Source organism: Biomphalaria glabrata, chromosome 9 (genome assembly GCF_947242115.1).
Source record: "Biomphalaria glabrata chromosome 9, xgBioGlab47.1, whole genome shotgun sequence".
In the NCBI taxonomy this organism is placed as follows: Eukaryota; Metazoa; Mollusca; class Gastropoda; family Planorbidae; genus Biomphalaria; species Biomphalaria glabrata.
Window position 1 is genome coordinate 18,903,070 of NC_074719.1, and position 12,884 is coordinate 18,915,953.

A 12,884-nucleotide genomic window follows, 5' to 3' on the forward strand; every position below is an offset into this window, starting at 1 on the left:
ACTCATCATATCGTCCATAAGTGAATCTTACTAGATATATCTATATACCTACTATTAGACAGAACTAGCCATAAAGCCCAAGGGTCAACGTCTAAGAGTAGATCTACGTTTTCTGTTCCTTTTTCCGGTGTCTAGTGGAAATAAGAAGTTTACATATTCCCAAGCTCTAAGAGCTTGACTTCCCGGAGAGTAGCCAGCAAGTCACAAATCACTCTAGCGTATCGGTTAGTGGCAGATTTCCAAAAAAACACACTAACTTTACTACAGTCACAGTTGAATAATGAGTTATTCTCTAGCGGTCTAGTAGACCTCCAAAATGAGATCTCAATACTTCCTGCCAGCTGGTAGATTTATTTCACTACACACTCATTCTCAATGAACTTGTTTTGATGACATACGGACACAGTTTCAAAGTAGGTTATCATGACGTTTTACCAGGGTCTGTACGCGACTCTATACCCAGCTAGCTCTTGAGTTGTTTTTTTTAAGTGTCTATATTTAGAGAGGGGAATCCCAGATCGTATTGAAGAAATAAATTTTACAGAACCTGGTGATGTTATCTATGACTATATATAACTTGGTTCTAACAATTTTATAATCAGTGCTACAAACTTATTGCACAGTTTGGGGATATTTCTCATTTGGTTGCATTTGCTTTCATAGTTGTTGTTTTTTAATGCGTAAATAAATGTATTTACTAAGATATTACCAATAGTTAATTAACTAATAGGTTATTTTTTTATTGACTCTTGTGTTGTCAGGTACAAGAAATAATTGTTCAAAGTTTCAGCTTGATCCGAGATTGGGTGTGGGAGAAAAAATGTGTACAAACTTTTTACCAGACAGACAAAATGAGTTATAAGTTTTGTAAAAATGAGGGAATATTTTATAATTACTTTATGTCTGTATGTCTGCTGTTCATGCTTTTTCAAAATGTAATACCTTTAAAAATATATTTGCTGTGATTAAAATTATCGTTTACCTAACTTACGACATGTGTTACCAGGCTAAGTAACCATTTTAGACCTTGCGATCTATATGGAATTTTTTTTATAGATAATGATATAAAGTACATCTGTTTTCTATGGCAGACGGATGACGAGGGTGTTATCTAACCTGCATAGCTTCTTTTACTTTCCCAATCTAATGTCAAGGTCAACAACGAGTTTCAAGCCCGATACCCCTCAGCTCGGAAGCCTAACGCTTTACCACTCAGCCACTGAGCTTGCCGTTCCCTGGGTATTTAATACTATAAATGATAATCTCCTTCTCAGTGGTGAGCACATTGTCACTTCCAATGAACTCTACTTTGTAACGTTCCTTACAATCAAGGCACAATGGCTGCATTGCAAGATGTTCTTTTACATGTTTCGCATTGTCCTTCATATATGAAGATTATTAACATTCAAGCATAAACCTCCTGAAGGAAGGCAGTGGATGTACTTGGGACCATTCACCGACAGTCGAAGCTCACACCTAACCCTAACCTAACTTACATAATTCCTGGTGAAGACTGGGACATTTAATTTCGGGATCATATGGTGCCTTTGAGTCCACCTAGATCTAATGGGTACCTGACATTAGTTGACGTAAAGGCTGTTTGTCGTTGTGCTGGCTATATGACACTCTCGTTAACTGTGAGCCACAGAAACAGATAACCTTTACATCTAGAAGGTCTGAGAGGGGTACTTTATATTTCTTCTAACAGACATGGTTGGAATCTTTTTCCTAAAACATAGCTACTGTCTATCTGTGACATGCATAAGAGTTCACAGTCTGTTATTTGATGGAACCAATTGACCTAGTGAGTTTTTTTTAACAAACCAGTTAATCCTCAATTACTCCACCATAAATTAACAGAAAATTAATTATAGCTTGGATGGAAAAGGATACTACACATTATGTATACTTAAAGGAAACGTGAAACTACTTTGTTGTCAGTAGGCCCAACTTTACACTTGAGACCGTAATCTATTAAAGCTTAGCTTATAAATCCAACGCCTACTAACCACGTATATTTTATAATCAACGTCGTACATTTTTGTTTCTTTGCTTTTTCTTCTAAATAATTGAAAATATTACCTAGATATTCTTTGGGAGTCGCCTCATAGAGGTTAATGCCCTGAGATAAAGGTAGTTTTGCCTATAAGTAAAACTAACACTGTTAACACATACTTGGTAGTCTGATGTTTCTCAACAAAATACAGTATCAGTTCTAAAGACCTTATTCAGTATAGCATAAATTATATAAATATTTTGAATTAAAAAATAATAATCTATCGTTGATCATTTTTTTTATTAAATATATTTTTCATTGGGCATTTTTTTTTTGCTGGACATTTTTCTCTATGGATATTCTTTATTAAATATTTACTGTAGACATTTCTTTCTCTTATCTTATCTTATAAAATACAGACGTTACTTCAAAAAGGAAGATGACTACGTCCTACGCGTCATGCATTTAGTCATGCATGTTAATCAAATGACTTAAATTCTGCCAAGTTATTTTTTTTCCTGGCTGGCTCAGGCAACCCATTCCATGCTCTAACAGCACTAGCATATGGGACGAGGAATGTGCCTTTATCTTTGTGTCTTTCAGAGTATTTTATTAGATTTTTATTTTGTATTTGAAGATTATGGTTCAGTGTTTAATGTATAATTGCGACTTTACTTTTGAGTCTTCTGTCCTGAAGGCTTTCTAAATTTAGTGATTTTACTAAAGGTGTTACTCTAGTCAAATGTGACTATTCGTTTCTCTTAATCTTCTTTTCGTTAAATATTTCTTTGGTGTGGACGTTACACAGACTGGGAATTCTTTTCTCTAGCCATTAAACATACTATTCATGAAATTGTTGTAATTTAAAAAAAAAAATCATAAACATCTTTCGATATTTAGAACTGAATTACAACTATACACTAATCTTTTGACCTTTCGTTTACTACGCAACGGATACTGTAGATATAAATGAAAGTTACGCTTCGCTTAACAGAGCTTTGCGTGACTTACGTCCATGAGTGCTTGTTATTCATCATTTTTTACAAAGCTTATATCAACTCCGTCTGCCTGTCTACAGGCCTGCCTGTCTCTCAGTCTGCCTGTCTACAGGCCTGCCTGTCTCTCAGTCTGCCTGTCTACAGGCCTGCCTGTCTCTCAGTCTGCCTGTCTACAGGCCTGCCTGTCTCTCAGTCTGCCTGTCTACAGGCCTGCCTGTCTCTCAGTCTGCCTGTCTACAGGCCTGCCTGTCTCTCAGTCTGCCTGTCTACAGGCCTGTCTGTCTCTCAGTCTGCCTGTCTACAGGCCTGCCTGTCTCTCAGTCTGCCTGTCTACAGGCCTGTCTGTCTGGTAAAAAGTGTATACACGTTATCTCTCCCACACCCATTCTCGGATCAAGTAGAAACTTCACACAATTATTCATTGGTATAGATAAGGCATGATTAAATACCAACAAGGGAAACTAATACTTCAGTATTCACATTCATGGCTAAATTTGTTGGGCTTAGTCCCCTTAAATAATTGTTAACGCTAGTTCTCCCTCACGTATTCTCTGATCAACTTGAGACTTTAAACACTTATTTATTTTACTAACAAAACTTAAATCAATAAAAAAAAATACTCAATTAGTCAATTAGTTATTGGTAATTAATTCTTTTGTTTGATATCGAATAAGGAAAATAACTTCTACATTATTGATAGATTTAGTTTTGAAGGCGAAGTTCTTCCCCTATTGATAAGCTTTTGTTTTTTTAGAAAGGATTTTAAAAAATATATTGCTTGTTTAGGTTTGTGATTAATAAAATGGTCTAGTCATAGTGACTTTTTACTTTGTCAAGTTTCTGTTACCCACAATCTATGAAGCCTGATAATTGTATCTATATTCACCCATTGAGTTTACAACAGTTGTTATCAGTTGTTTCGTTGTTAAGGAGCAAGCCACAAACTACAACTTTATGCAAGACAAACATCATAAACTATCAAAACACATTTCAAAGTCAATGGCCTCTCCATTACATGCAGTTCTATTTATTGGCGTTTCTTGGATTTCCGGCTTGAAAACGTGTTGGGATTTCCTAGTGGCATTAGTCTATGGGTTGAAGAATTGAGATCACGTGTTCAAAATCAATTTCCTTAGTTTGAATTCCTTGACGTCTTTTCCGACATTGCCTAGACATTGTTTTCATTAACATTTATACAAGATGGTAGGGAGTACGATATAGAGCCGACCTCTCATTCCTGGACCAAGAGAAAATGTATTTACTTAGGTCAAGGGTCACCATAAGGGAAGGGGAGGGAATAAGGAGTAAGGAGGTGTGTGTGAATGAGTGAGAGAAATAGAAACTGGAGCGAGAAAGAGTGAGAGAGAAAGGGAAAGAGCGAGAAGAGAGAGAGAAAAAAAGAGAGAAAGATAGAGAGAAGAGAAATAGAAAGAGAGAAAGAGAGGAGCGAGAGAAAGAGAGAAAGAAAGAGAAAGGAGAGAGAGAAAGAGATAGTAGCTTCCAAACCTGTACCGGTGTATAAATCCGACCCTGTGTATAAATCGAATATATTCAAACATTATTTCATCTCATTTAGTTTTCACAAAAAACAAACAAACAAACAAGAACAAAAGAAAAACAGACATTAAAAGTATATTGAAACAAGTCAATTTAATTTTTAAAATGTCCCACTCTGAACTCTTAAACCAGTTGTAGATCTAGTCATGAATGTAGTTTGTGTGGCGTCCGTTAACACAGAGCTCTGAGTTACTAGCCTGACAAACCCGTTCCTTTAAAGGCCGCATTGGATCTACATCAATATAGTAGGCCTACAATGGGGCAACACCAGCGTTCAATAGACCATATCACTTATACTAGTCGAATGCATTTCCTTATGACTACACGGAACTTCGAGTCCCAAGGCCAAATAGTAAGACACTATGTTACAAATAAATAACAAATTAAAGACCTGGATAGATAGCACAGCAAATATTATAACAAAATAACGGCAATGGCAACATTTAATTTATAACCAGTTCAGGTTTGATACATTACTAACATCTCAAATGTGTCTAATCACACACTACATAGTACACACTACACACAAGCGGTGTGCTTCTGCTGCGTTACAATACCTGGAAGACCTTAGCCGACGCGTTTATCCTACTGGATCGCTGCCTGGTCGTGCGGTTTGCGCGTTGGACTATCGTTCGGATTTATCGATGGACCAGGGTTCAAACCATGCCCGCTCACATCCCCCGTCGTCCTACGGGAGGTTTGGACTAGGAAGTAAATATCTTCAACTTTTAAGGAACATTCGAAACATGCGAAACAAACATTTTTGATACATTTGTGTAACGGAGTATAAAGTTAAGTAAAAGCGTTTTAAAACACACCAAAAGCTCCATTTATTTTATCCTTGAAAAACCTACCATGACTTACTCAAAGATGACTAAGCGACAGAATAGATTGATGTTTAGACTGACAGCACTATGAAATTCCTTAATGATGTTTCTCAACCTTGAGATGCCCCCCCACTCTCCAAAACCAGAGGAAATAAAATACTGTCCGACAAATAAAAACTAACTACTGTAATGACAAAAACTGATGCCTGAGGAAGTTTTTATGTACAATATATTGTTTATAAACAAGAAAAAAAAAGTAAAGAAACTCTATATAACAGAAATAATAATCAACAGCAATATTTAACATATCATTAAAAAGTATGCTTGAAAAGGTGAACAAGACTTGTACCTTCACACAACCATTATTTAAAACTTCTCATTAGGGATGTACAAAATCTAGTCTCTACACCAACAAAGAAACAGGTTCTCACTTGTAAGCACTTAGGGGTTGAGCTAGTTGAAGGTGGCATGTGGTGACATCACTATGGTTATGACTGGGGTTGAGTTCTAATTGAAGATGGCATGTGGAGACATCACTATGGTTATGACTGGGGTTGAGTTCTAGTTGAAGATGACATGTGGAGACATCACTATGGTTATGACTGGGGTTGAGTTCTAGTTGAAGATGACATGTGGAGACATCACTATGGTTATGACTGGGGTTGAGTTCTAATTGAAGATGGCATGTGGAGACATCACTATGGTTATGACTGGGGTTGAGTTCTAGTTGAAGATGACTTTAGAGACATCACTATGGTTATGACTGGGGTTGAGTTCTAGTTGAAGATGACATGTGGAGAGATCACTATGGTTATGACTGGGGTTGAGTTCTAGTTGAAGATGACTTTAGAGACATCACTATGGTTATGACTGGGGTTGAGTTCTAGTTGAAGATGACATGTGGAGACATCACTATGGTTATGACTGGGGTTGAGTTCTAGTTGAAGATGACATGTGGAGACATCACTATGGTTATGACTGGGGTTGAGTTCTAGTTGAAGATGACATATAGAGACATCACTATGGTTATGACTGGGGTTGAGTTCTAGTTGAAGATGGCATGTGGAGACATCACTATGGTTATGACTGGGGTTGAGTTCTAGTTGAAGATGGCATGTGGAGACATCACTATGGTTATGACTGGGGTTGAGTTCTAGTTGAAGATGACATATAGAGACATCACTATGGTTATGACTGGGGTTGAGTTCTAGTTAAAGATGACATATGGAGACATGGCTATGTTGATGACTGGGGTTTAGTTCTAGTTGAAGATGATATATGTTGACATCGCTACATGGAAGACTGGTGTTGAGTTCTAGTTGATGATGACATATTTAGTATTTGGTATGTTGATGGCCTGGGATGAACTATTATTACAGGAGATATAACACAGCTTAAACTGTACTATTCTGTAGAAGAAAGAAAACGTATGTTTATTGATTCAAACTAGGCTAGGCTACTCAAAGTAATAGTTTAGTGAACTACGACTAGCTTCGGCCTGCGAAAAGGTTTTGATTCAGCCCGCCATTTGTTTGGTAATAACAATCAAAAGTAATTTTAATTTTTACCTACATCTTTATACCTACAACAAGAATATGCAATTTTACGATTAGTAGAGGTCAAAATATAAAGTCTGAGATTTTTAGAATTGTCATCCAAGACTACCCTGAGCACCATATATTTGTCTGCTATTCTGAGCACCATATATTTGTCTGCTATTCTGAGCACCATATAATTGTCTGCTATTCTGAGCACCATATATATATATTCTGAGCACCATATATTTGTCTGCTATTCTGAGCACCATATATTTGTCTGCTATTCTGAGCACCATATAATTGTCTGCTATTCTGAGCACCATATAATTGTCTGCTATTCTGAGCACCATATATTTGTCTGCTATTCTGAGCACCATATATTTGTCTGCTATTCTGAGCACCATATAATTGTCTGCTACCCTGAGCACCATATATTTGTCTGCTATTCTGAGCACCATATATTTGTCTGCTATTCTGAGTATCATGTATTTATTTCCTACTGTCTCTTACTGTTACGTGCGCAGCATGGTGTGAATGTGGAATGGTGCGAATGCGTGTTGAAAGGGTTAGAGGGAGAGAGGAATCCAAGATGGAATCATGTAAACTAAGTTATTATTGATATGTTATTAATGGTTTCCCAATATTAAAGTATTCATCATCTACTATATATATGAGTTTTGTTTGTACATAACTAAGAGTCTCATTAGCTCGTAACACCTACATCATGATATCATGTGTAAACATTTTTTTTTACTATAAAACTAGTCTTTGATGTAAATCTTGTAAATGTTTGCTTCTTAATTTAGTGACGGAAGAACAGTTCCTGAAAGACACAGTTGTCCGAATGGGGTGGGTTTGGGCAAACGACTGTGTGCGCATGCCTGGAGAGTGAGGAAAGCGCGGGTACGGGCTGGAGGTGTTGGGAGGAGGGCTAGAGAGTTGGCGTGCGTGCATGGTGTCCCGCATGGTTGGGCGACGTAGAAAATTATATATACAGAGAAGACTACTTGTCCTCCGCCCCCTCTCTTTTTTTCTGAGCCGAGCTCTCTGTTGCCGCGCAACTTACGTGGGGTAACTCTAGTCCGACTTGCAGAAATAACATAGTTCTCTTTCTATGAATTTTCATCAAGGGTTACAGAGTCGGCGTTTATGCGTGGTATCTCGCATGGTTGAGTGACTTATATATACAGATAACCAATATATTTTATGAAAGCAGAAGCAAACACTTACGGTTTATCGAGCTTGTCGTTCCATCCCTTACAAACCATACACTCTGCGTATTTATCTGCTACCAAATGATTTGATAGAGTCTCCAGTGCCGACTTGACGGCTTGCATAATTGTACTCAGAAGTTCCTTAGAGCTGTTAGGATTAGGAACGTTGTCCTTCAGAATAGATCCGATCTCAGCTTCTATATCAGTCAGCACTTCTCTTTCTACTTTAAAGTTGGAATGTCCAAGGGATACACATGCCATCAAGTCTACTGTAGGGGCTACAAGACGACTTAATGATGGGGTCGGCGTTAAACGGGCCTCCTGCATGGTCGCGGTTGTAATAGCATTTGCAGCATGCATCAGCCCTTTCTTCAGCGAAGATTTAGTAGAGGCACTTTGTGGAAGGGAAGACTTGAGTTTTTGGGTGGGTGCTACACTTTCTAGTGAACTTTGTATTTTCAAGGACTCCATAGGCTTGTCCCTTACTTTCACAATAGCATCATTTGATTTGACCAAATCCTGTATCTTCAGCCAGCGTTCTCTCGGCATTCTAGAAAATTCTTGGCCTAAAAAAAAATATAACAAGATTACAAAGAGGGTTTCTGTTATCATACAAACTCAGTGGCGCCGCCGTCTGAGTCGAATCCCTGTTTGATCCGCCTATTCGCAATGAATATTCAATGTGTGATTTTGTTTAGATTGTCAAAAGTAATAATGTTTCAAAGATTCATTTGGCGTTGTAAGAAATGTTGTACATGTCTCGGATGTTCCTTTAAAGTTAATTGACTTCATTATCCGAACCTCAGGCTGGACGACGGGGATGGCAGTGAGCAGGATATGAACTTGCGACCTCATTTTAATGACTCTCGATCCTAGCGGCATCAGAAACAATTTTAAAATAGGCTTATAATTGGATTTTTTTCAGTCTAGTTTTGTACGCAGCTAGTTGTTCTTCTCTTGCTACCTTCCGCATAGTCCAAGAGAAAAAAATCATTCTTTAAGTTAAGATCAAAATCACTACAGTAAAAACAAACAACCAAAAAAAAAAAACAAAAAAAAAAACAAACAAACAACAATAACAAAAAAAAAAGACAAAAAAAAAAACAAAAAAATAACCAAAAAAAAAAAAAAAACAAAAAACAACAACAACAACAAAATAACAACAAAAAAACAACAACAACAATAAACAAACAAAAAAACTACGATGAGACAAAGACGGAACAAAAATAAAATCATACAACTAGCAATTTAATTTGTAACCATTTAAATTAATATAGATATAGGATCAAGCCTGGCCATAGGCATAGGCAGACAAGGCAGCCGCCTATGGCCTCTGATGGGTGGAGGGGGGGGGGCTCGCGCAGGAGTCAAAAAACTATTTTTTTGAATAGAAACAAATTTCTTAAAATGAATCGAATCTTAACATAGCAGAACTCAATGCCTCCGTCTACTATTCTGGCTCTAGGTGACTACTTGAGTTCAAGGTTTATTCACAAATATTAAGATCTACTTGTTAGACTGCATTGTAAGAATACCATTGTTTCTTCCTTTCGTTTTCTATTTGGTCTGGGATCACCGTATTCACTTCGCCTGGATCTTCCAATTACCCAATTACCCTGATATGATTAATATAACAAAACCAGTGGCCAGTAGTAGGATCCTGTGTAGTTCCACTCTTACGTCTCTATGTAGTACAACGTTTATATTTGTATTATCATTTGGTTTTAATTGTGTGTGTGTTCTCAATTTGCATGTTGACGGCCAAAATTACAAAGGGATGTTACTAATACTCATAAATAACAAAATAAAATAATACAGTTGTTACTTCCCCTGAAACCCATAGATGGGATACCGGCCCTTAGCTGCCCCTAACAGCAGATTAATGTTTTTAAAAATTCAATCATTCATTATTAAACTGCTTATTCAAAAATGGTAATAAAACAAGAGTTTAGATTAAAAGTTTTCAGTTGGATAGGAGATAGAAAACTTGTCAAAAAAAAAAAAAAAAATCAATTTTTGTTTATTGCAATGAAAGTTTATATTTATAGATAAATGCGGAATGAAATTAAGTGCTTAGAGACTTCAAAATTGACAGTCTATACTTATTATAAACTTACCTTAACTGAAACCTAATGGAACCAGTAAGATCGCAGTCTCATCATATCGAAAACGAATGAATTATTCCATCAATTTGTGCTGAAGAAATCGGTAAACACTCTATTAATAGACAGATTCAACTGAAATGGGAATTTCCATGTAGTTAAAAATAAGATCAAGCTTATTGTCTGATTTCTAAATAGAGCTCAAGAATTTACAACCTTTATATCTAGACAGGAAGACATTTTTTAAAAATATTTTTCTCTATTGGCAATGATAGATCTAAAGCAGTGATTCCCAAAGTGGTCTATATAGACCCCCAGGGGTCTACGAAGACTTTCAAGGGGTCTACGAAAGTGAAAAAACAAATTGGGGGTCCATGAGATGTCCAAGGGGGTCTATGATAAAAGATTTCATATAAGCAGGTCGTGACGTTAATTTTTACATCCCATTAATGTAATTCTTCAGACTATATATAATTTTAACTTAGTTTATCATTTAATTATTTATCCTGTTATTCAAACGAAAAATTGTTTTATTTAATTTCAATACTTATTAAAATAACTTAATTTTGTCTTCATGTAAATAATGTTTAACAAAAAGAAATGTAGACTGTCTAGCGTTGATTATATAAAATTGTTCATTCTTTCCTTGTCAACCAAGCGGTTACCGATTGCCTTTTTTATGACGATATGAAACTAATTACGCTTGAGGATCATCTGCGACAATATCACCCAGATAAAAAGATATAGATTTGAAAAACTTTTGAACATTCAAAGATAAAGTTCAGAATAGACCCACAAAATCTCTATTCAACATTATGTAGAGAAGATGGTGTTTTATGAGTCTTACAATATCTGTTCACTTATAGCAAAATAAGGGTGTGGTGCTAGTGGTTAAGCGCTTGGCTTCCGTAATTGGGGTCCTGGTTCGAATCTCTGTGAATTTTGAATTTCAGGATTTTCAGGGCTCCCCTGCGTCCACCCATCTCTAATGGGTACCTGAATTATGTTAGTAAAAGTAATGGCGGTTGGTCGTTGGCCCACATGACACCCTGCTCGTTAACCGTTGGCCAAAGAAACAGATGACCATAACATCATCACAATGTCTGAAAGGGGAAATTTACTTATTTATGGCAAAATGAGGAAAACACCATAGATAAAACTTTGATTTTTACCAGCCGTTGTAGTTTTAAAACCTGTTTTACACAAACCCACATCTGATATTATTAAAATAATTTCTTTAAGCAACAATACAGTTGAAGGTTGCTTCGGTGGCATGAGTAATAAAATTAAAAGCTTCATATATAATTCTTTGCAAACGACATATATAAGTTTGGGCTCAGCAGCGTCACAGGTTCTAACAGGATGTAGTGGTGTGTGCTGCAAACTGCATTATGGTCACCGGCTCCTTATTTTTCCTCAAGTTAACCCACAAAACCTTTCCCGTGTTTGAGTTGCAAAGACTTGAGAGTTTTGAATTCAGTTTTACTTCTGCTAGGTTGGTAGCCAGCCAAGACTAATGAGCCCTTCATGCGCGGACACAATATTTGAGTAACTCGTGAAATGTCAACAAATACACGAGAAACTGCTCTTTGCGAAAACTCTTACAATGATACTTAAGGCCATTGTGTTTGGAGATTCCAGCAATACATATTGCTATTTTAATTGGTTCTGAATTTTATCAATAAAAAGAGAGATCTCTAAAATCTCTAATATGTAGCTTTAAATTACTTTTTCCCTTTTCAACTCTCTACAGATAGAAATTAGGAGGCGGTTTGGCTGAGAGGTAAAGTGCGTGGCTTCTGAACCGGGGGTCCCGAGTTTGAATCCTGTTGAAGACTTGGATTTTTAATTTCGGGATCTTTTGGGCGCCTCTGAGGCCACCCAGCTCTAATGGGTACCTGACATTAGTTGGGGAAAGTAAAGGCTGTTGGTCGTTGTGCTGGCCACATAATCGTAGGCCACAGAAACAGATGACCTTTACATCATCTGCTCTACAGACCACAAGGTCTGAGGGGAACTTTACTTTACTTTTTGTACAGATAGAAATTAGTTTTTAAAATGTTGAATTTGCAAAAATTTGAAAGTTAAGCAGGGGGTCTACCGATAACCAGAAAACATGGCAAGGGGTCTACGAGACAAAAAAGTTTGGGAATCACTGATCTAAAGTTTGTATAACTTCTAGTTTCTTCTATATCAAGATATAAGAAGTATGGACCAGGAAGTAGTCTCTGCATGGATGGCTGATGGTCGTGCGTATGCGCGGTGGACTGTTATTGGGTCGTCTCGATGGCTAGAGATCTGTAGCATCGGTTTAGAAAGGACTAGCACGTTAATGACAGGACTCTCCCGTTTGGAAAGTTTTGACTGTAAAGCTTTAATGATTCAAATTTATGTTCAGGAAAATTTTGCGGGTCGCCTTTTAAGTCTAAACTACTCTTAGATCTAAATGCTTATCATTGAAATATTATAAAGTATATTACATCTATACATTCTATGGGCGTAGCTATGATTTTTTTCGGGGAGGGTTTTGGGGGGATTTTTCGTTTGTTTGCTGCTTTAAAATAATAATAATTATAATACTAAAGAATAATAATGAACAAAACTATCTGTTGTTTTTTTTTAAAAACTCAAAACAATCTTGATGGGGTTTTA

General features: G+C 36.7%; 2 protein-coding genes across 2 annotated transcripts in view; one reads left to right on the forward strand and one right to left on the reverse strand.

Annotated features, from left to right (window-relative positions):
- Positions 1-12,884, forward strand: part of LOC106065185 (uncharacterized) — a 58,758-nt gene that overhangs the window by 1,833 nt on the left and 44,041 nt on the right. The window lies entirely within an intron of this gene.
- Positions 4,626-10,509, reverse strand: LOC106073910 (uncharacterized). Its single transcript, XM_013234590.2, has 3 exons — positions 10,248-10,509; positions 8,147-8,696; positions 4,626-6,787 (listed from the first exon to the last, which is right to left on the reverse strand). Exons 2-3 carry the CDS (start codon positions 8,677-8,679, stop codon positions 6,694-6,696), a joined length of 627 nt encoding a protein of 208 aa, XP_013090044.2. The 5' UTR covers positions 8,680-8,696; positions 10,248-10,509; the 3' UTR covers positions 4,626-6,693.

Coding starts and splice junctions, on each gene's coding strand:
- LOC106073910 (XM_013234590.2), bottom strand. CDS start 8,679: ATGCCGAGAGAACGCTGGCTGAAGATACAGGATTTGGTCAAATCAAAT. Junction 6,788..8,146: donor AACGACAAGCTCGATAAACC/GTAAGTGTTTGC, acceptor TTTCTTCTACAG/AATAGTACAGTTTAAGCTGT.